Consider the following 20,005-nt stretch of genomic DNA (forward strand, 5'->3'; position numbering starts at 1 on the left):
GGCCTTGCTGAGGTACTCTGCTCAATCACGTTATGAGACACTGGAGAATCCCCACTGGGAGCTTCCAGGAGGCCACAGCCCCTGAGGAGCCAGGATGGCATTGACCTTTCTGCAAGGGGGGGGATGAAGCTTTTTCCTTCTGTCCCTGTGGGGACACCAATGGGCCATCGATAGCGAAGGGATGGAGCAGAGGGGGACAAACCCGGGGTGATTTCTGCCCCGTCCCCCCCAGCCGTGTCCGAAAGCAGAAGTCGCTCCCGGGGGGCTCCTCACCCCCTTTCCTACAGCAGCTTCACTATTTGGGTCCCCACGAAGATTTACACCTCAGGGAACCCCCAACCCCCCCCAGCCAGCTTGTCTGTTCAGGTTTTATTTAATTGCTCCCAGGCAGTAACGATGGCTCTTGGTTAATTAAAGGTCCACGTCTCCCAGGACCAGCCACGAGCCCCAAATCCATCCTCACCACCCGTCCTTCGTGCGGGGGATGAGGATGGGACAGAGCAACTTCTTATTTTTTTGGTCCATCTAATTAAAACTGCAAATTTTTTTTTTTAACCCGCCGCCTCCTCCTTCCCCCTTTGCCTCCCGCTCGCCTTCGGTTGTGTTTATCTGCGCCGCGACTCCTGCCTGAATAATCTCCGGCTGCCCGGAGTTTGTCTGCAAACCTCAAGGTTTATTATCGGGGCGAGCAGGGCACGCCGACGAGGGACAGCTCGTCCGGAGGGACGGCCCCGCGCCGCATCTGCCCCATCGCTCCCCCTTCCCCTCCGCCCTGGTATGTGTGGGTGGGAAAAATTATTCCAGCTATTTCTTTTTATCGCTGGGAGCCGGGCTGAGCAGCAGATAGTTGTGTTTGTGTTAGATTGCTGGGGGATGGGGAGAAGTTGGGGTTCGGGGCAGTAGCCCCCACACTGAGTTGGGCGGTCCCCCAGGGCCCTGAACCCCCTCCCTGCCTGGCTCGTGTCCGACAAAGGCAGCGGGATGCTTGGCATCAGGATGGGGATGGTCGCAGCAGGGGTGGTGGCACCTGTCCTGGATTGGGGACATCAAAGCGGGGACCCTGTCCCTGCTGGGGACTGTACCCACAGGTCCCTGCCCTCAGTTCAGCCTCTGGCTGGGGACACTGCAGGGGAGAGGGGTGCTCTGGGCAGGTTGGGGACACTGGTGGGGTGAAGGGGTGCTCTGGACAGTTTGGGGACACTGCTGAGGTTGCTCCAGCTGGTTTGGGGACACTGATGGGATGAAGGGGTGCTCCAAACAGTTTGGGGACACTGCTAGGGTGGAGGGCTGCTCCAACTGGTTTGGGGACATTGATGGGATGATTTGGCTGGTTTGGGGGACACTGCAGAGTGAAGGGATGCTCAGGACAGTTTTGAGGACACTGCTGGGGTGGGAGGATGCTCAGGAATGTTTTGGGGACACTGCTGGGGTGGGAGGATGCTCAGGACAGTTTTGGGGACACTGCTGGGGTGGAGGGATGCCCTGGCTGGTTTGGGGACACTGCTGGGGTCGGGGGGGACACCCAGACCAGCCTTTCCCGCAGCCTGGCAGGGACACCGCTGCGTGGGGCAGCCCCAGGGGGTGCTGAGACATGCAGGCAGTGTCCCCCACTCTGTCCCCACCCTCCCCTCCATTTTCCTGAGCTGCCAGGCTCATAGTGACTGACAGCTGTCAATCACTACTGCTTTGTCGTTCTGGCCATGCTGCCCCTCCATCTGGGTGCTGCCCCCCCGGGGGTCTTCCCCCACCCCATGCAGGCAGGCCCTGCCTGGCGCTGCGGCAGTGACCCCCCCCCCATTTTCCGGAGGGGATATCTACCCTCTGCATCGGCTCCGGGGGCCCCTCCGCTCCCCTTCCTCCCCCTCCCCGGCTTCCTGCACCCCTACCCGCTGCCTGGCACCAGCCTGGGCAGAGCCGGGGGGTCCCAGCAGCCCCACGAGTTGGGGGGACAGAGCAGGGACAGGGGGTCCCCGGCACAAGGATCCAGGCAGCTCTGGGGAAAGTGGGAAGTTTTGCTCTTTCCCATCCTCCCCGAGCACTTCCTGATGTTATTCCCAGTGTTTATGCCTGTCCCCATCCCTGCGGGCACAGCTCCCATTTATTTCCCAGGATGGGGACACCCCGGTGACAGGGACCCCCTTGGGGCCACCTCCCAGCAGGACTCAGCAACACCCCAAATGCAAACGTGTCAGGGAGGCTTCTCGGGGCGCATCCTGCTGGGGCAGGGCACCCCAGCTTCCATGGGGCGATCCTGGGGTGACACGTGGCACAGCCGGTGCCCGCCCCGCTGCCAGCGCCTGCCAGCTGTGCAGCACAGCTGGCGAGCGGGGTGCCCGGCCCTTTTGGGGTGCCATCCCCCCCCCCCCCATCCCCTCCCCGGGTGCTGGGAGGTGCCGCCTCTGCTCTCCTGGGTAGGTCACAGCTCCTCCATTAACCGGGGGCAGGGTTCAGCCTGATAAAAGATTCGCTTTTGTACTCTGTCAAAAAAAAAAAAAAAAATCAATAAATTGCAAGCGATGGGCAGGAGCGATAAAGGCAAAAAACTCCCCTCAGCTCCCGCCCCACCGGGGCAGCCGGGTGGCCCCCTGCACCCCAAACCCGGGGAGGCAGAGCCAGCAGCAGCCCAGCTCTCCCACAACCATCCCCCTTTGGTCAAGCACAGCTCAGCCAGAGCATCCCCAGGCTGAGCCCAAGCAGGCGCAGCCCAGCAAGGCTCGAATTTAAACCCTCCTCACTCCTTTGTCGTCCCCAAGGCTGCCCTGATTACTCGAGCACCCAGGACGGCAAAGCCGGGATAATCTCCTTAGCCCCTTTGGAGAGATTTCCCTTTGTGAGCGGAGGTGAAGAGTGGAGATGCTGCGTGTTCACAGCTTAAGACTCTTCCCAATCGGCTCCCTCCATCTTATCGGAGCGGTGCCATCACATCATTTCACTAGTTGAGTTGTCAGGATTTATTCCTTCCGCCGTGCACTCGCCGATTCTAAAAACAGCAGCAGGGGTGTGCGACGGGGCCGGGCTGGGGCTGCCGGGGGGGCAGTTGGGGCTTTTCCAGCTTGGTTTTGCCCGGACAGGAGCGGGAGAGCCATGGGAGGTTGGGTACTGATGGGTGGGTGGGTGGATGGATGGATGGATGGATGGATGGATGGATGGATCCATCCTCCCTCCCTCCTGGGGCCTCCCGTGCCGTGGGGACATCCCACACATGCTGGGATGGCAGCAAGAACCCCCAGTTCAGCCCCGTTCCCCCAAGCTCTGCATCACCAGGGCTTGTGCAGGGGCCGTACCTGGCGCTGTGACGCCCCCCTGCCCCAGGGCTGGCAGCCCCCCGGGGCTGGGCACAAAGCGCTGTATTAATAGGAGCAGCACGGGGTGGCTGGTGCTGGGACGCCGTCCCGTGACACCCCGATAGCTGTATTTATCCAGATAGTATCCAGGCAGCTGCAAACACCGCGGGGACCTCCGTGCCCAGGTCCCTGCCGAAGGGCAGAGCTGGTTCATCCAGATTTAACTAAAGTCCCGCAGATGCAGCTGGGGTGAGGGGATGCTGGACCCGCTGGGTTGGGTGGGTTTGCGCAGCACCCGCCGGGCTCCCTCTGCTCATCCCTCCTGCTCACTCCCACAGGGAAAATGTTGCAAATTTTTTGCAAAAAAACAAAAAGTGTGGATGCGGCTGCACCTCCGGCTCAGCCGGGAGCAGACACGGGGTGGCCGCAGGCTCTGGCCTGGCTTGGTGCCACATCCTCGCTGGGCTGCAGTATTTATTTCCCCAACCATAAGCGTGCCGTGGGTGCTTCTTCTTCATCACACCCCGGTCCTGCGCTCACCCCGTGCCGGAGGAAGATGCAGCCACGTCGCATGGTGCCACCTCATGGGCACTGTCCTCCCTCCCCGTGTGCCCCCACCCTGCCCCGGGACCCCGGTGTCCCCCCCAGGACACAGGAGCCGGCCGTGCCTTTCTCAGCCATCGATCGCCCGATGCGTGGCTGCGGTGTGATGACGGGATTAATCTTTGCTCTCCGGCACAGCTCAGCCTATTTCTTCGAAATCTCTCGATGGGGAGATAAGCTGAGGCGCAGCACCGGGTGAGCAGGCGCTGGCAGCCCCGGTGGGGGGGGACAGGGAGCACCCCCGGCGCCCCATGTTTCAGCAATGGGCAGAGCACCAGGGGCTGGGCTGTGCTGAGCAGGTGCACCCAGCTCACCGGGAGCTTTTTTCCCTCCTTCCTTCCTTCCTTTCTGCTGCTTTTCTTTGCAACGCAAAGCAAACAGCCGGGTCCCTGCCCAATTTGGTTAATGATCTGGCAGATAAACCCTCCTGCGATAACGGCGGGGCTGGCGGGGCACCGCCTGGCCGGGGACCGATGGCCAGATGAGATACCCGGGGTGGTGTTCACCTGCCCGGGGGGGGATCCTGCAGGGAGGGGGGCCCGCACCTACAGACTTTGCTCCTCACCAGAGAGGCTGTTGGGGGGTCACCCAGGGCACCCCGCGGGCTGGCATTGGCTCTTCCCAGCCTTCCCAGGGTGTAGGCAGGGCCACAGGGCCAGAGCCGGCACCATCGGAGCCTGGGGATGGGGGTTGCTCCCCGCTGCGTGGTTGTCCCCGCGTGGGGACGTGACTTGCTCGCCCTGGGCTTCGTTCCCACGCAGGGACAATGTACAGCATCTCCCACAGAATCATCTGGGTTGGAAAAGCCCTTGCAGCTCCTCCAGCCCAACCACGACCCTCCCCCTGACCGTTCCCAACCCCACCAGATCCCTCAGCGCTGGCTCAGCCCGACTCTTCAACCCCCCCAGGGATCCCGGGGACTCCCCCCTGCCCTGGGCAGCCCATTCCAAGGCCCAACAGCCCCTTCTGCACAGAAATCCTTCCTCAGAGCCAGCCTGACCCTGCCCTGGGCAGCTTGAGGCCATTCCCTCGGGGCCTGGCGCTGGGGCCTTGGCTCCAGAGACTCATCCCCCCTCTCTGCCCCCTCCTGGCAGGGAGTTGCAGAGGGCCAGGAGGTCTCCCCTCAGCCTCCTCTTCTCCAGGCTGCCCCATCCTGTCTCGGCATTATCTTCCCCGTGCCAAGGGAGAAATGCAGATACTGCGTGCTTCGTTTGTAAAGTTGCCTTTTTCCTCCTCTTTTTTGTGGCCGCACCAACACGGGTGCAGCCGGGTACTGCGGCGGCTCCAGCAGCATCCCCAGCCGGGCACAGGGACCCCCCTGCGGTCGGAGATCGCTCAGCACCGCTGCCTGGGGCTCACACTGCCCTGTTTTAGGGGTGACACTGGTGGATTGGGCCAGTGGCCGGTGCTGTGGCCACCGGGCGCTGGCAGGGAGCGGGGCCAGCTCTGGCAACACTATTTTTGTCCCCGTCTGGAACGGTTTTCTCTTTATCAGCGCCTGCGTGTTTTCTCTGCTGGGGATTGATACACAGAAGATGAAGTGCTCTGACATGGGAAGTGTCAGGCGAACACTCTTATCTTGGAGACATGGTCTCCTGACCCAAACGCTGCTGATTACCAGTGAGACGGGGGGAAGGGGGGGCAAAAAGGGGGGGGCAAGGAGGGGAGGAGGTGGCGGTTGGGCTCCATTCCCCGAAAGCAGCCAGGGTGGCAAAGCCAGAGGGGAGCCACCACCACTGGGGCTCTCCTGGGGATGTGGGGGTTTGCTGTCCCCTCCCCAGAGCTGGGGGGTGAGGACCAGTGGCCTGGGGGTGCTGGGACTGCGATGGAGGGGTTGGAGGGAGCCCGGTACCCCGGCAGCGTGTCAGGAGTCAGCGGGGAGCCGGGCCTTGGAAGCACAGAGCGATGTGCACCGTGCAAGGGTCCCGCTCAGCCCCGAGGCCCCGCTGATGGCCACATCCTGCCCGGCAGCTCGGCTCCCTGTCTGCTCCCTGGACCTTCAGCCGGGCTGCTGCTGCCCCTCCGGTTTGTGCCGGGGAATAAATCCCACCAGCTCCTCAAAGGCCCCAGCTCCCTGCCCTCCTCCTCCCTGTCCTGAGATGGAGCTGGTGGGGATACGGGCAGGGGGCGATGGGGATGTGGGATGGAGGGATACCGCGGACGCGGAACGGGCAGATCCAGCACCGTGCTCCCTCCCTAAACCACCTTCCTGGGGGTGCAATCCCAGCTCGGAACAGATCTGAGATCCCCACGAGCGCAGGGACCAGCCTGGTGACCCCAAAGACCTCAGGGACCGTTGATGCCTTCGCAGACCTTTTCCCCACCCACCTCCCGGTGGGTTTTACCGAGGGGCATCGGCTGCTCCCCTGGGGACGGGCTCGGAGCTGCATCCCCCGCGGCACAGGGCTTCCTCAGCGGGTGGAGGAACCCCCGGGTGACGGGGGGAGCGGGGCGATGGCGGGCGCCCCCAACCCATGCTCACCACCCAGCACTTCCAGTCACTCACCTTAACTCACCCCAGCGCCGAGAGGATCCAGATGTCAGCCCGGCTAATAAACACATCAGATTTCAATCTCCGCAGCCATGGGATCGCTTTATCCTCCCCGTGCTCCCAGCTCAGAAAGCAATTTTGCCTTCAAACGAGCTCAACCTCCTCCCCGTCCACGGGACCCGGGCACTGTCTGCGTCTGCTGCGGTGCCCTCAAAGGACGGGCCTCCGGGCACGTGGTTTTAGGGGGGCATAATGGTGGGGGGACCCCATTTCTGCACATCCTGTGGTGCTCGGAGCCTTCCCGCCCGCAGATGGGTGCCCTGGGCAGCCTGCCTCACTGGTGGGCCGGTGTTTGGTTCAGTGTCCTCAGGGAACTTCTCATTTTTTGGGGTGCAGCATCCGGCCCCTTCCCGCCACGCGGCGAGGGGCAGCCAGTGCCCATCCATCTGCGTATTGGTTACCTGCCATTTTATCTGCGCTCCGAAAGACAAAGGCACAGTTAAAACATTTTAGAGCAGCCTTCATAGCGTATTAACATGTTATCTAACCCATTAAACCAGAGGCTTATCAGATAATCAAAGCCATTAAGCCCTGAAGCTGCTGCGACTTTGGGTTGCGGGATGGGAAATGCTCCTTCCGCTCCACCGCTCCACCCCGGGCCGTGCCCGGACCCCCCGGCGAGCAGCTGGATCCCACCCACCGCATCTTGGGGTGCCCACCAGCAGCTCTGGGCGCCAAGTGGGTGCCCTCATCCCCGGGGAGGGGCTGCGGGGGGGTCATCGTGCTGATGCTGTCCCTGTCTCCCCGCAGATGAGCTGGATCTGGTTGTGCAGGAGGGGGAGAGGCGGGTGCGAAGCCGGAGGAGCCTCCCCGAAGGTTTTTCCTGGGGACCCTTCCAGGGCAGCATCCACAGCGAGCTGCTGTCACCGGGGCACGGCGAGACGGTAAGGAGCCACGCTGCGGCGAGTTAAAATCCCCAGGAAACAAGTTGTTGGGGCAGAGGAGTCAGTTTGGGGGGATTTTGCCTGCCTGAGCTCCGGAACCCCTGGGAATCACCCAGTTGGGGTGCCCAGGAAGTTTCCCTGCCATACGCTGCGCGCCGCCCTGAGATCAGAGCCTCGCTGAGATGCTCCTCCTGCACATGGCTGCAGGCTGCTCCGTGGCACGTGTGTCCTCACAGAGGAGCTGGAATCTGCGTTTTCCACCCCGAATTTGCTCCCCGGGACACTCTGGTTGTCCCTTCCAGGCGAGGAGGCAGCGCGAGGGCTGTCGGTGGTGGGAGCAGGGTGCTGGGGGGGTGGGGGTGTTGGAGTGAGTGAGTGTGCACATGGGGGTGTTGTCAGCGCTGGATCCTCACATCCCAGGCACATCCTTCCCCCCACACCCCTCCCCGAGCCACACGCAGGCAGCTCCAAGCCCAGGATCTTCGAGGCTGGAGAGTCTCGCCCAGACTCCATCCCCACCTCCTCCTCCTCCTCCTCCTCCTCTCTCCCTCCGCTCTTTTTTCTTCTTCTTTTTTTCTTTTTTTTTTTTTTTTTTTTAGCTCAGGCCCGTTTATCTTTGCCGAATTAAATCCTTGATTAACCCTTATCTGCCCAGTTTGGCTCCCTATCTCCCGGTTGGCGCCGTGTGTCCAGACACCCGGTACAGGATGATTGATTTCTTAAAGATATGCGCGGCTTTTTTCTGATACTTCATTTATTGTCTAAATATTTTTGCTCCCATTTCAGCAGCTCCCTTATCGAGCCCGGCTGATGATTCCCAGCCCTGCTCTCCTCTGCTGCTCGCCTCCCTCCCTATCTCTGCTCGGGGAAGTGAGGAAGGAATCGCAGCCCCATCCCTGATACGGGCTGTCGCCCTCGGGTCCCTTCGTCTTTGTTGCTGGCGGCAGGGTGGGGGGGGTGGGGGACAGTGCGAAGAGTCTCCCCCAAATCTTGCCTGGCTCTGCTCTCTGTCTCCATGCGGGAAATTATCCCATCGTGGGGTTTTAGTAGGAACTGGGAGCACTGGGTGGCTTTAACACCTCTCTGGCACGGCGCGTTGCTGCGCTAATAGAGAAGGAGGAGGAGGAGGAGGAGGAGGAGGAAGATCCCTGTCTGCCCCCCCCAGCTGGTCCCACGGGGCTCCCCCAAAACCAGCCTTGCTCAAGAGGGTGTGCAAACCCCCCCCGGGGGTACCAAGGGACGGTGGAGCCCCGTGGGCCACCTCCACCCCTGGTTGTCCCCCCCACGCCATCCCTGCCCCGTGTACCTCCACCCAGCCCCGGGGCGATGCCCACAGTCACAGGGAGGGGGGCGAGGGGGGGGACAGCGAGGGCACAGGGCCGCCCCGATAAGGCTGTCCCGGCGGATGCGGAGCAGATAGGGTTTCTGATGGTTATCAGGCTGGTGCAGAGCAGAGACACTGACCTCTTTGTTCCAGGGAGAACAAGGAAGGGCTCGACGCAGGGGTTGGGGCCACTGAGGGGAGCCGGGACGGGTGCCCTGGGGTGCTGGGAGCACCCTTGGGGTGTGGGGAGCACCCTGGGGTGTCCGGATACCACAGGGCCCTCCCTCTGTCGGGGGTTACCCACAGGTCCCCCCCATGCACAAGTCAACTCTACAAAAGCTCCACGGAAACTGTCCTGTGGGACATGGTGGAGGCCACCGTGGCCTCCAACAGCTCAGCCCCTGTGCCACCAGCAGCACCCATCCCAGTGGGGCAGGGGCGGGGGTGTCCCAACACCCCCAGCCCTATTTCTCACCCGCTCTCCAGAGAGGCAGGTGGGTGCTGCGTGTGCACCCGTGGGGCTTGCACACGCGTGTGCGAGCGCCTGCGCGCGGGGTTTATCACGCTCCCGGCGGTGATAAGGCCTCACCCGGCTGCGACTGTCAGGCTGGAGTTGGAGGGTTTAGAAATATTGGGACGAATAATTAGATTTCATATCGTTACCGCAGCAGCCATCGGAGGATCAGGCAGATTAATTTCCCCCCCCCCTCCCCTTTCCTGCTCATTAATATTTATTAGAGATGCGGGAAGGCAGAGCCGGGCGCGGGCTAAACGGGGAGCCCTGCAACCCCACCGCCAGCCCCCCTCCTCAACCCCAGCGTGTTTTGGGGAGCGGTCCTCACCCCCCCGCCTCCCTGCCCTCAGCAGAGCCCCCCCGTGACGCTGGTGCTGGAGGACGAGAGCTGCTGGCTGTCCCGCCTGCCCCTCGTGCCCGGAGAGCCCGACGCCAACGCCGTGATCTACAGGAAGGGTTGGTACCGGTGCCACGCGTCCCCACACCTGGGGGGGGCGGGCAGGGGGGGCACACCGCGGCGCTTGGCTGGGGGAAGGGGTGCTGCTGCCGAGGAACGGGTCCCTGTGCTCCATCCAGCCCAGCGGCGAGCCCGCTGACGGGGCTTGCCCACCCCAGCACCCGTGGACACCCCCACATCTGTTGGGGCAGCGTCTGCCCCTCTGGGACCTGTCCCTGAAGGCTTGTCCCCTGGGCCAGCCCCCCTAACCCCTTCCTTGCCCCCTGGGCCAGCCCCCCTAACCCCTTCCCTGTCCCCTGGGCCAGCCCCCTTAACCCCTTCCTTGTCCCCTGGGCCAGCCCCCCTAACCCCTTCCTTGCCCCCTGGGCCAGCTCTCCTGCCACCGGGCTAGGAAGAGGGTCCCAGCATTGCAGTGGTGCAAGCAGGAGTGCAGGGATTACTGCGTGGGGCTGGGGCAGGACCCGGTGCAAGACTCGGGGCATGAGTCAGTGCAAGTGTTACTGCACATATCGGTGCAAAGAGTGCAAGCATTAGTGTGCATATTGGTGCCCAAAGCGCAAGTATAAGCGCACTTATTGGTGCAAAGAGTGCAAGCGTGTATCAGCGCAAGACTCCGTGCAAGCACTAGGGCACGCGTTGGTGCAGAATTCCGGGCGAGCATTAGTGCCCACATTGGTGCAAGTGTGCAGCTGTGGGTGCAAGGCAGCGGGGGAGCCTCCTGGCAGGCAGGGCCGCGCAGGCAGCGCTCGGGCGCGGGCAGACATCGCCATCTCCAGGCAGGCCGGGGCTTGGCCGTGGCCTTGAGGAAGCACCAGGTGCTGGCAGGATGAGGGGGGACAGGGACAAGGGCAGGGTGTGCCCAGAGCCATGCGGTGGGGTGGGGGGGTCCACGCTGACCGCCCCCCGCCGCTTTCCCCAGACGAAGCCCTGTGGTGCCGGACGACGCGGGCGCTGCGGGAGGACGAGGCCGTGTGCGCCTTCGTGGTGGCGGAGCCGCCGGCCATCGCCGCCCACCCCGCGGTGAAAGCGGAACCCGGGGACCCGCCGTACCCGGCCGCGCTACGCTCCGACATCCAGCTGCTGCCACAGCAAGCCGGCATGGCCGCCATCCTGGCCACCGCCGTGGTTAACAGTGAGTCCCCGGGCACGGAGAGCGTGGCGAGGAGCAGGGGGTGGGGGGACGGCGAGCAGCCAGGACCACGCCGGGGGGGTCCCCAGCCTGTCACAGGTGGGATAACAACCCCGGCCCTGTCCCTTCCCCCCTGCAGAGGACGTCTTCCCGTGCAAGGACTGCGGGATCTGGTACCGGAGCGAGCGCAACCTGCAAGCCCACCTGATGTACTACTGTGCCAGCCGGCAGAGCGCCGGCTCGCCCGCCCTGGAGGAGAAACCCAAGGAGACGTACCCCAACGAGCGCGTCTGCCCCTTCCCCCAGTGCAAGAAGAGCTGCCCCAGCGCCAGCTCCCTGGAGATCCACATGCGGAGTCACAGCGGTACGGCGCGGGGACGCCGAGTCACGCGCCGGGACCCCCCCCAGGGGCTGGCTGGGTGGAGGGGAAGGGAGGCTGCGGGTTGACCAGTTAGATGAGGTGCTGTCCCAGTTGGGTGACTGGTTTGGGGGAGCTCGCTTGTAGGGTTTCCCGCAACCCTGTAAAGATGGAGGGGGTGTCCTGCTTCCCGCAGCCAGCATCCTCCTGGTGGGGTGTCCCCGCTGTCCCCGTCCCCCTTCCCTCAGCGCTGAGGTGTCCGTCTGTCTGTCCGTCCTGCAGGAGAGCGGCCGTTTGTCTGCCTGATCTGCCTGTCAGCCTTCACCACGAAAGCCAACTGCGAGCGTCACCTCAAAGTGCACACGGACACCCTGAACGGTGAGCGAGCGCTGCCCGGCGTCCCCGCGGGGACAGCCCTGTCCCCTCCAGCACAGCCTGGAGACGGGGACCCGGCTCCCCTCGGGTCTCCCCATCGCCCCGCCGGGTGCCATCCTGCCCGCTCAGCCCCACGCCACGTTCCCTGCAGGCGTCTGCCACAGCTGCGGCTTCATCTCCACCACGAGGGACATCCTCTACAGCCACCTCGTCACCAACCACATGATCTGCCAGCCGGGCTCCAAGGGAGAGGTGTACTCGCCGGGGACAGCCCTGCCCGCCGCCAAACCCCTCACCCCCGGTGGGTACCGTGACAAGGGACACACGTGCCGGTGCCCCTCGCCCAGCCTGGCATCGCCACGGAGTGCTCCGGCCCCAGGGGAGGGAGGTGGGGGCCCGGGACGAGCATCCCTGCGCTGGGGGCGTGGGGTAACGCCGGCGCCTCTCTCCCCTCGACAGGGCTGAGCCAGACGAACGCCACGTCGCTGCGGAAGTGCAGCCTGCCGCCGTTCCTGCCCGAGGGGCTGCCGGCGCTGCCGCAGCAGCACGCGGTGCTGCACGGCCCCCTGCCCGCCGCCGACGCCGTGCCCCCACCGGCACAGCCCGCCTCGCCCCCCGACGCCAGGGCTGACAAGCTCTCGCCACCAGCCCAGCCGCAGAACGGAGAAGGGTCATCCTCCTCCTCATCCTCCTCTTCCTCCTCCTCCTCCTCCTCCTCCTCCTCCTCCAGCGAGGCCGTCCGCGTTAAGGAGGAGCCCGCCGGCAGCCCGGCGAGCGAAGCGGACGCACCAAAAACTGGTGGCCCTGGGGAGGGGGGTGGCAGCCCCGACGCTTGCTCCCGCACCTCGTCCCCCCGCAGCCTGCCCTCGGCCAAGGTCAAGTCGGAGCTCGCCAGCCCCACGCCGGGCTCCAGCCCGGTGCCCAGCGAGCCAGGGACGGGCACGGCCGGTGGCACCGTCTTCCTACCCCAGTACGTGTTCAGCCACGAAGCCGCGGTGGTGCCGCAGGCGTCGGAGATCCTGGCGAAGATGTCGGAGCTGGTGCACAACCGGCTGAAGCAGGGCCACGGCGGCGCGGTGCCACCCGCCGTCTACGCCGGCACGCCGGTGCCCAAGGGTGCCACGTGCTTCGAGTGCGAGATCACCTTCAACAACATCAACAACTACTACGTGCACAAACGCCTCTACTGCTCCAGCCGGCACCTCGCCGAGGACAGCCCCCCCGGGGCGCGTAAGCTCAAAGCCCCCCCCGGGGCACGCAAGGGTCCCCCCGCCCAGGGAACACTGCTGTCCCCCCCGGCGGGTGACAGGCAGGGGACGCCGGTGGGGGACGGGGACGCCGGCCGGGATGCCACGCCACCGGCCGCCGCGCCAGAGGTGAAAGCAGAAGAGGGGGGTGGCAAAGCGGGGTCCCCCGAGGCGGAGGGGGGGTCGGGGCGGTGCAGCGAGGACAGCCAGAGCCCCGGCAGCTCGGTGGGGGACGACGGGGACGAGGACCCCAGCAAGACGCTGTGCGAGGCGTGCAACATCCGCTTCAGCCGCCACGAGACCTACGTGGTGCACAAGCGTTTTTACTGCGCCTCCCGCCACGACCCCCCCCTCCGCCGCCCCAGCGCCCCCAAAATCCCTTTTCTGCCCCAACCCCTCCGCACCCGCAAACGCCGCAAGCTCTACGAGATCCACGGGGCCGCTCACCGCCCCGCCGAACCCCCGCCGGCCCCCGACCCGCCGCCGGCCCCCGACCCACCGGGGGCTGCCCCTTCGCCCCGCTCCAGCCCAGACGCCGACGGGCCCATCGACCTGAGCAAGAAGCCGCGGCGACAGGGCGAGCAACCGGCCCCGCTGCTGCCCTTGGCCGACTACCACGAGTGCACCGCTTGCCGCATCAGCTTCCACAGCCTCGACAGCTACTTGGCTCACAAGAAATACCAGTGCCCGGCCACCCCCCTGCAGCCCCGCACCCTCGAGCACCTCCAGAAGATGAAGGGGGCCGTGCCCACCCCCCTCAAAGGTCGGCGCAGCCCCGGCAGCCCCGGCGAGGGGGACCCCGACGGCGTGCGGGTGAGGGCGGCTCCGGCGGGGAGCCCCGGTGTTCCCTACGCCGGGGCGGACTCGCTGCAACGTCACCCCAAGGGTCCCCTGCCGCCACCCTTGGGGGTGAAGGGACCCCTCTCCGCTTGTCCCTACTGTCCCCTCAACGGGGCCATCAAGGGCGACCTCCTCGAGCACTTCCGTAACGCCCATGGGCTCTTCGTGGCCAAGCCGGTGGTGGTGGCCGGGCAGGGGCTCCCCGACACCCCGGTGCCCGGTGCCGGCAGGACGCCCGACCCGCCGCTGCCCGCGGTGTCACCCCCCCGCCCGCCCGCCCCCCGCCTCCGCCGGGACAGTTTCAACGGCAAAGAGGGTCGGGATGGCAGCCCCCGGCCCCCCGCTTCACCCCGGCCCCCCGCTTCGCCCGGAGCCCCCGAGGGACTGCGGGAAGCCACCCGCAAGCCCCCCACGCCCCCCGCCTATACAGACAGGGGGGTGCAGACCCCCCCGGCCAAGGCTGTGCCCGGCCCGGTGCCCAACGGCAACCACAGGTACTGTCGCCTCTGCAACATCAAGTTCAGCAGCCTCTCCACCTTCATCGCCCACAAGAAGTATTACTGCTCCTCCCACGCCGCCGAGCACGTCAAGTAAAGCCCCCCCACCACCACTTGGGGGGCTGGGGGACTGGGAACTGGTGCCCAGCACCCCCCCCTTTCAGGGGTTGGGGTGATGGAGGACCACTTCAGCATCTGGAGGTCCCTCCAGTAGCCCCAAACTTTGCCCCAGGTTGGGGGTCCCACACATCCTGGGGCTGAGGACCCTGCGGGGGGTGGTGGGGGGGGAGCGTGGTGCTGGCGGGGGGGGCCGGCCCCCCCCGGCCCATGGTGCGTGCGGTGCCCCTGCCCCTGGCTCAGCCGGGGCCGATGCTGCAGGGAAACTGAGGCAAGGTCCTGCCCTGGCTGTTGGGGGGGCTACATAGACACTACAGAGATGGGAAGGGGGGGTACAGCGTGGCTGGGTGTGGCCCCAAGCACCCTAGGAAACGTGTGGGTGCCTCCCACCACAGACCAGCCCCTGGAAGGAGGCAGCACTGAAGGCGAGGACGAAGCTACCCTGGGAACCGTGTGTATAAGTGTGTACAGAAATAAATATGTCTAATAAAGCTGGGCTGCCACCTGCGTGCGGGTGGGGGACACTGCGGGGGCTGGCACGGCCACCGTCACCCCGTAGGGTCAGGGCCACCAGGCTGGGGATGGGGACATGGGGTGGCAGCTTGTCACCCCGGGGCAGAGCACAGAGTCCCCGTGGTGTCCCCAGCACCCCTCGGTGGCACCCACCTCCCCCCAGGTGCCACGGGATGGTGCAGCTGCCAGCCGGGGCTGCAGGTTCGTTAATTATCTGGCTAATTAAGCTCCCACAGCCACAGGTGAGTTGTGCTGCCCCAAGAGCCCTTGGCTGTGCCCAGGATGGAGCCCTGCGGTGGGGTCCCCAGGTGAGTGTGGCCCAGGTCCCATGTCCCCTGCATGGGGAGGGGGGGATTCCCTAAGCACCCCCAGACCGCACCTTCTCTTGTCTCCCCCCAGCTCACCCCACTGCTTCCCAGTCTAGCACAGGCAGGGGGATGTCACTCCCTCCATCCCAGCTTGCTCACCCTGGCTGGCAGGGCTCCAGCTGGAAGGAGCAGCAGTTTCCCAGGCAGGGACCAGTTCCCCCCAGTGGCCTGGTTGCTCTAACCCAGTGTCACTCCAGGCACAGGTTTGTTTCCCAGTCTGGCAGCCCTGGAGCTGGGGGGCGGCTACAGCCCCCATGGGGCATGGCTGGGGCTGCATGCAGCATCCTCCCCCCCCCTCCCTGGGGCTAATAAGAGGGACGGGGACACCCTTGGGTACCCCCTCCCAGCCCAAGGCTCTGTGCCAGCCGTGGTCAGGGTCCCAAACAGCGGGACAGCCATCATCTCTCATCCCTTTAAATGGAGCAAGAACAGGCTTTGTGCCAAGTGGCATATGAATTTGGGGTGAAAGAGCCCCTCTGCACCACCCCTCCTCAGGGCTTGCCTGCAGTGCCAGGAGGAGGGGGTCTCAGCTCCGTTCCAGCGCGGGGGGGCCAGGCCCCGCGTGCCAGCCAAGGCGCTGGGGTGACGGGGGGGGAGGAGAAGGGCAGCAGCTCCCTCGGGGAGCGCTTGCGACAGGTCCCCCTTCCTTGCACCCTCTTGCACCACAACCCCAGAGTGCCAAGTAGGACAAGCGCATGAGGCCCCCACCCAGCAAAGATGAGACAGAGCTGAAGTCAACAGAGCTTTACTTAAATATAAATATATTTACAGAGCAGCAGATATTACAGAGAAAAGCTGGCCACGCGCGGCCAGCGCGGTGCAAGGAGAGGCTGTGCTGGGCACAATAGCAGCCTCCCCCCCTCCAGGCATTGACCTAGCAGGGTGCTGAGACCCCAAGGGATTTAGGGGGGGGGGGGGGGGGAAGTGATAGAGGAGTGAGAACAGGGCACCCAACCCTCACTGCAGCGTCTTCCTGCGGGGCAGGGGTGGGAGGCTGCGGGGCAGGAGGCTCTGCAGCGCTGGGCTGCCCTCCGCCTCCTTGGGCTCCTCCGCGGCATCCAGGAGCTGCTGCATGTAGCAGGAGGTGCCGAGCAGGACGTGGCCCGTGGCTTGCATGGTGAAGAGAGTCCAGCGTAGGGCTTCCCTGGGCAGGGAGGAAGGGGGTGAGCATCCCTCCTTGCACCCCACAGAGGGTACAGGGCTGGTCCCCCATCGCAGCATCCCCCCCCCAGCACTCACTTCATCAGCCTCTTGGCCCCGTAGCAGCGCAGGTCGTAGGACATGCTGTAGGTGCCATAGAGCGTGGCTTTGACATTGAGGCAGCCCAGGTCCCGCGGGCTGGTCTTGTAGAGGTCAAAGGTGACGCAGGCAACGTCGATCCTCCGAGGGGGCTTACGGGACAGGCTCAGCTGGTAGCCAGGTGTCTAGGGGAGAGCAGGATCCGGGTTACCCAGTGGTACCCCCACCCTCCCAGTAAGCATCACATCACCTCCCGCTGATCCCAGCGTGGGGTGCAAGAGGGGGGAGTCCAGGCTCCTGCCCCCCAGGGGTGCCCTCACCTTGGAGGCAGCCCAGGCCTGTCCCTTGCTCAGGGCCATCAGCACCGTGCCCTCCTCCAGCGTCCGGAAGAAAGCCTCCGTCTCCACCGCCGTGCCGTCCTCATCCAGCACCAAGGCGATGGGACCCGGGGCGAGCAGGGCGCTCTGAGCCTGCAGGGTGCTGGGGGTGAGCCGGGGGCAGACAGGCAGTCCCCAGGCAGACAGACAGACAGACCGACCCACCCCAGCTCACCTGGCGCAGCAGCTCGGCCAGGCTCTGGGCCATGATGCCCTTGCGCAGGCTGCGGTCCCAGTTGCAGACACGGTAGGGTCGGGGCCGCGGGGCCGGACTCGACAGCAGCTGCTGGGTCATGGAGGCACTTGCTGAGACGCATCTGGGGAGCGATGGGGGGTCAGGGTGTGCTGAGACCCCCCGCCCCACCCCAAGTCTCAGCAGGGAGCAGCACATCTACTCAGAGGGTTGAGAGGTGCCAAAGCAGGGGCGGCTCTGATGTCCCCCACCCCAGGGACGGTGACTCCCCAGCACTTACTTGGAGACGGGGGCAGCCAGGCGCAGGCTCAGGGACTTGGCGTAATCCATCTGTGCGAGGAGCACGGTCCGGCCTGGCGGGGAGGAAGGCTTCAGCTTCAGCCCCGGGCTGGGGGGGGGGGGTGTCTCTCCAGCTCCTCTCCACTCCAGGACCCCCCTTCCCACCAACACCTCCTGCTCTCGGCTCCGGCACGGCAGTGAGGCAGCGCCCCGGCACGGCCGCCTTTACGCGGGGGCTGCGCCTGCCCTTTGGCCGGGGCCAGGCCAGCGGTGGCCACCCGGGCAGAGTCTGCTTGCCAGCACGGCTCTTGCGCAAAGTGGCACGTGGGGCATTGAGTCAGCGCCGGAGCAAAGGTGAGACACAGGCACGGGGCTGCACCCTCACCCTGGCTCTTTGGGGGGCAATAAGGGGTTTGGGGAGCCAGGGGCACCTGTGGGAGCACCCCAGTACTGGTGCTGCAGGGATATCTCCAGTCAGGAGCCTACTGGGGGTGAGAGAGACTCATTGCCCATGCCCATGCCCATGCCCATGCCCATGCCCATGCCCATGCCCATGCCCATCCCCATGCCCATGCCCATGCCCATGCCCATGCCCATCCCCATCCCCATCCCCATCCCCATCCCCATCCCCATCCCCATCCCCATCCCCATCCCCATCCCCATCCCCATCCCCATCCCCATCCCCATCCCCAGTCACCTCCAGTGGACACCAGCACCTCCCCACTGCCTCACCCACCTTATATACCTGTCCCCAAAGGCTCAGCCCACCCGGCCCCACCCTTCCTGTCTGAGCCAATCCCCTCCTGGCCTGCTGCACAGGGGGTGGGGCCAATGCAGGGGGCGGGGCCAGCCTGGCACTGCTGCCCGGGCTGCTGGGGGGGTGATGGAGGAGCGGCCCCGAGGGAGCGTCCTCCAGCCCAGACCCGCCAGTGTCCCACGGGCTGCCCGGGTGAGCCCACTCCCAGTGTCCCCAGTAAACCCCCTCCCAGCGCCTCCCAGTGCCCCAGTAAGCAGCCTCCCAGAGCTCCCCCACAGCGTCCCCAGTAAGTGAGCTCCCAGTGCCCCCAGTAAGCCCCTCCCAGTGCCCCCGGTAAGCTGTGTGTTCACTGAGCACGCCTGCCTGTGTGCACGTCTGTACCCACAGCCACACACGCATGCATGTACCCCTCTGTGCGCACACACACGCATGTATGTGCATTCCAACACACATGCACTCATCTTCACATACCTCCCAGCACACACCTACCCCCCAGGTACACACGTGTTGTACCACTGTGCATGTACACACATGCACCTCCACGCACGCACATGCATCCCTGTACATATGGCTCACCACGCTTGCATGCCTGCCACACGTGTGCCTGTTCATGCATGTACACGTGTGTCAGCACCCCTCCACCTGTGCAAACGCACGTGTGTGGATCCACGCCTGTCTGTGCACATGCATGTGCCCCCACTTCGTGTGTACACGTGTGTCAGTGCCCCTCCACGTGTGTAAATGCATGTGTGTGGATCTACGAGTGTCTGTGCACATGCCTGTGCGCCCCTCCTTGTGTGTACGCGCGTGTCAGCGCCCCTCCACCTGTGCAAACGCACGTGTGCGGATCTATGTGTGCCTGTGCACACGCATGTGCACCCCTCCTCGCGTGTGCACGCCCACGTTCACACCTCCACGTGGCCACGCCCCTCTCCCCCCCATGTGTGCGTCCCCTTTAAGACGCGGCGCGGCCCCTCGGCGCATGCGCGCGCGGGAAGGGGCGTGGTGAAAGGGGCCCGCGCCCGCGCGCCCCGCCCCTCCCTCGGCGCCAGGGCCGTCGCGCCTGGATGACGTCACGCCATGGCCGCCCTGCGCCGCCGCGAGTAGAGGCCCCGTCCCGCGCCGCAGCCGCCGCTTCGCCGCCGCTTCCCCCCCCCCCTTCCCCTTCCCCGCGCTTCCCCCCGGCCCGGCCCGACCGGCCCGCCGCCCAGACCCGGCCCGGCTCTGCCCGCCGCGCCCGCCCGCCCAGGTGAGCCGCTGCCCGCACGGCCGCGCTCGGGCGGGCGCCGGCTGCGGCCTAGCGCCGGGGGGGGGTGGGGGCGGAACCGGGGAGGGGGGGGGTGCGGCCCCGGTGGGGGATGTTGGGGAGCGGGAGCACCCCCCGGGAGGGGAGGCCTCAGTGGGGGTGTTGGGAGGGGAGGGCCGACCCTTGCTGTGAAGGAAAGGGGGACGGGCCCCGGCTTGGGAAAAGGGGTCTGGGGGGGGGCAAGCGACAGTTGGAGGCGCTGGGGGGGCGGCAGCCCCGGTTTGGGGTGGGGGGATGGGGGTAGCCCCGCGGGAGCGGGTTGGGATGGGGGCGGTACTTGGGGTGGGAGTCCTTAGTGTGCAGGGGGATTTGGGGAGGGCTGCCCCGTTTGGTGTTGGTGCAGCCTTACTTTGGGGGGGGTCATAAGGGGGGAGAGCCCCAGGTAGATGGGGGGACGGTGGGGAAGGGAAGGGGGCGACACTGGCTTTGTGGGGGGACTTAGTTTTGGGTGGGTGTTATGGGCGGGGGATAGTTCAGCTGGGGGTGATGGGGGGGCCACCTGCCTCTTGGAGGGTAGTGCTGGGGGCTGGTCGGACCCCAGGGCTCCGGGCAGCTCTGACTGTCCTCCCTCCCCTGGCAGGTGGGAACAGGGAGAGCCCCAGCAGCCTCGGCCCCGGGGGGCACAGCAGAAGGACCTCAGCCTGGCAGGAGGCCCTGTGAGGTAACGGAGGGGTGGGGGGAGCTGGGGGCCGGGAGAAGGGCTGGGAACCCACAGAAGCACCAGCTACACCTGGGGGTCCGTTCTGTGAGGGGTGGGTGGGTACGTCCCCCGTGGGGTCTGCTCTGTGAGGGG

At 65.6% G+C, this 20,005-nt stretch overlaps 3 protein-coding genes across 8 annotated transcripts in view; 2 read left to right on the plus strand and 1 right to left on the minus strand.

Annotated features, from left to right (window-relative positions):
* ZFPM1 (zinc finger protein, FOG family member 1) overlaps positions 1-14,684 on the plus strand; it is a 34,022-nt gene extending 19,338 nt beyond the window's left edge. The window contains exons 4-10 of one of the 2 annotated variants that reach the window (XM_074913315.1): positions 7,189-7,322; positions 9,511-9,616; positions 10,537-10,749; positions 10,886-11,110; positions 11,387-11,482; positions 11,631-11,780; positions 11,939-14,684. In XM_074913315.1, the coding sequence (XP_074769416.1) occupies positions 7,189-7,322; positions 9,511-9,616; positions 10,537-10,749; positions 10,886-11,110; positions 11,387-11,482; positions 11,631-11,780; positions 11,939-14,160 (3,146 nt within the window). In that variant the 3' untranslated portion in view covers positions 14,161-14,684. The remainder of the gene's footprint in view (positions 1-7,188; positions 7,323-9,510; positions 9,617-10,536; positions 10,750-10,885; positions 11,111-11,386; positions 11,483-11,630; positions 11,781-11,938) is intronic. The other variant, XM_074913316.1, reaches the window with a different exon arrangement.
* Positions 14,685-15,790: 1,106 nt separating this feature from the next.
* CIDEC (cell death inducing DFFA like effector c) lies at positions 15,791-17,375 on the minus strand. The gene is made up of 5 exons (XM_074913352.1): positions 17,151-17,375; positions 16,853-16,994; positions 16,621-16,770; positions 16,301-16,485; positions 15,791-16,205 (listed from the first exon to the last, which is right to left on the minus strand). The coding sequence occupies exons 1-5, from the start codon at positions 17,198-17,200 to the stop codon at positions 16,019-16,021; spliced, it is 714 nt and encodes a 237-aa protein (XP_074769453.1). The 5' UTR covers positions 17,201-17,375; the 3' UTR covers positions 15,791-16,018.
* A 1,621-nt stretch (positions 17,376-18,996) lies between these two features.
* The window catches only part of ZC3H18 (zinc finger CCCH-type containing 18), a 49,135-nt gene continuing 48,126 nt past the window's right edge, over positions 18,997-20,005 (plus strand). For all 5 annotated transcript variants that reach the window (XM_074913392.1, XM_074913393.1, XM_074913395.1 and 2 more), the window contains exons 1-2: positions 18,997-19,155; positions 19,793-19,873. The gene's annotated coding sequence lies outside the window, so the exon portion shown is untranslated. The remainder of the gene's footprint in view (positions 19,156-19,792; positions 19,874-20,005) is intronic.

The sequence above is a fragment of the Athene noctua genome, chromosome 9, assembly GCF_965140245.1.
Source record: "Athene noctua chromosome 9, bAthNoc1.hap1.1, whole genome shotgun sequence".
Classification (NCBI taxonomy): Eukaryota; Metazoa; Chordata; class Aves; order Strigiformes; family Strigidae; genus Athene; species Athene noctua.

Coding starts and splice junctions, on each gene's coding strand:
- CIDEC (XM_074913352.1), bottom strand. CDS start 17,200: ATGGATTACGCCAAGTCCCTGAGCCTGCGCCTGGCTGCCCCCGTCTCC. Junction 16,771..16,852: donor TGGCCGAGCTGCTGCGCCAG/GTGAGCTGGGGT, acceptor AGCACCCTGCAG/GCTCAGAGCGCCCTGCTCGC. Junction 16,486..16,620: donor AGGCCTGGGCTGCCTCCAAG/GTGAGGGCACCC, acceptor GCTCTCCCCTAG/ACACCTGGCTACCAGCTGAG.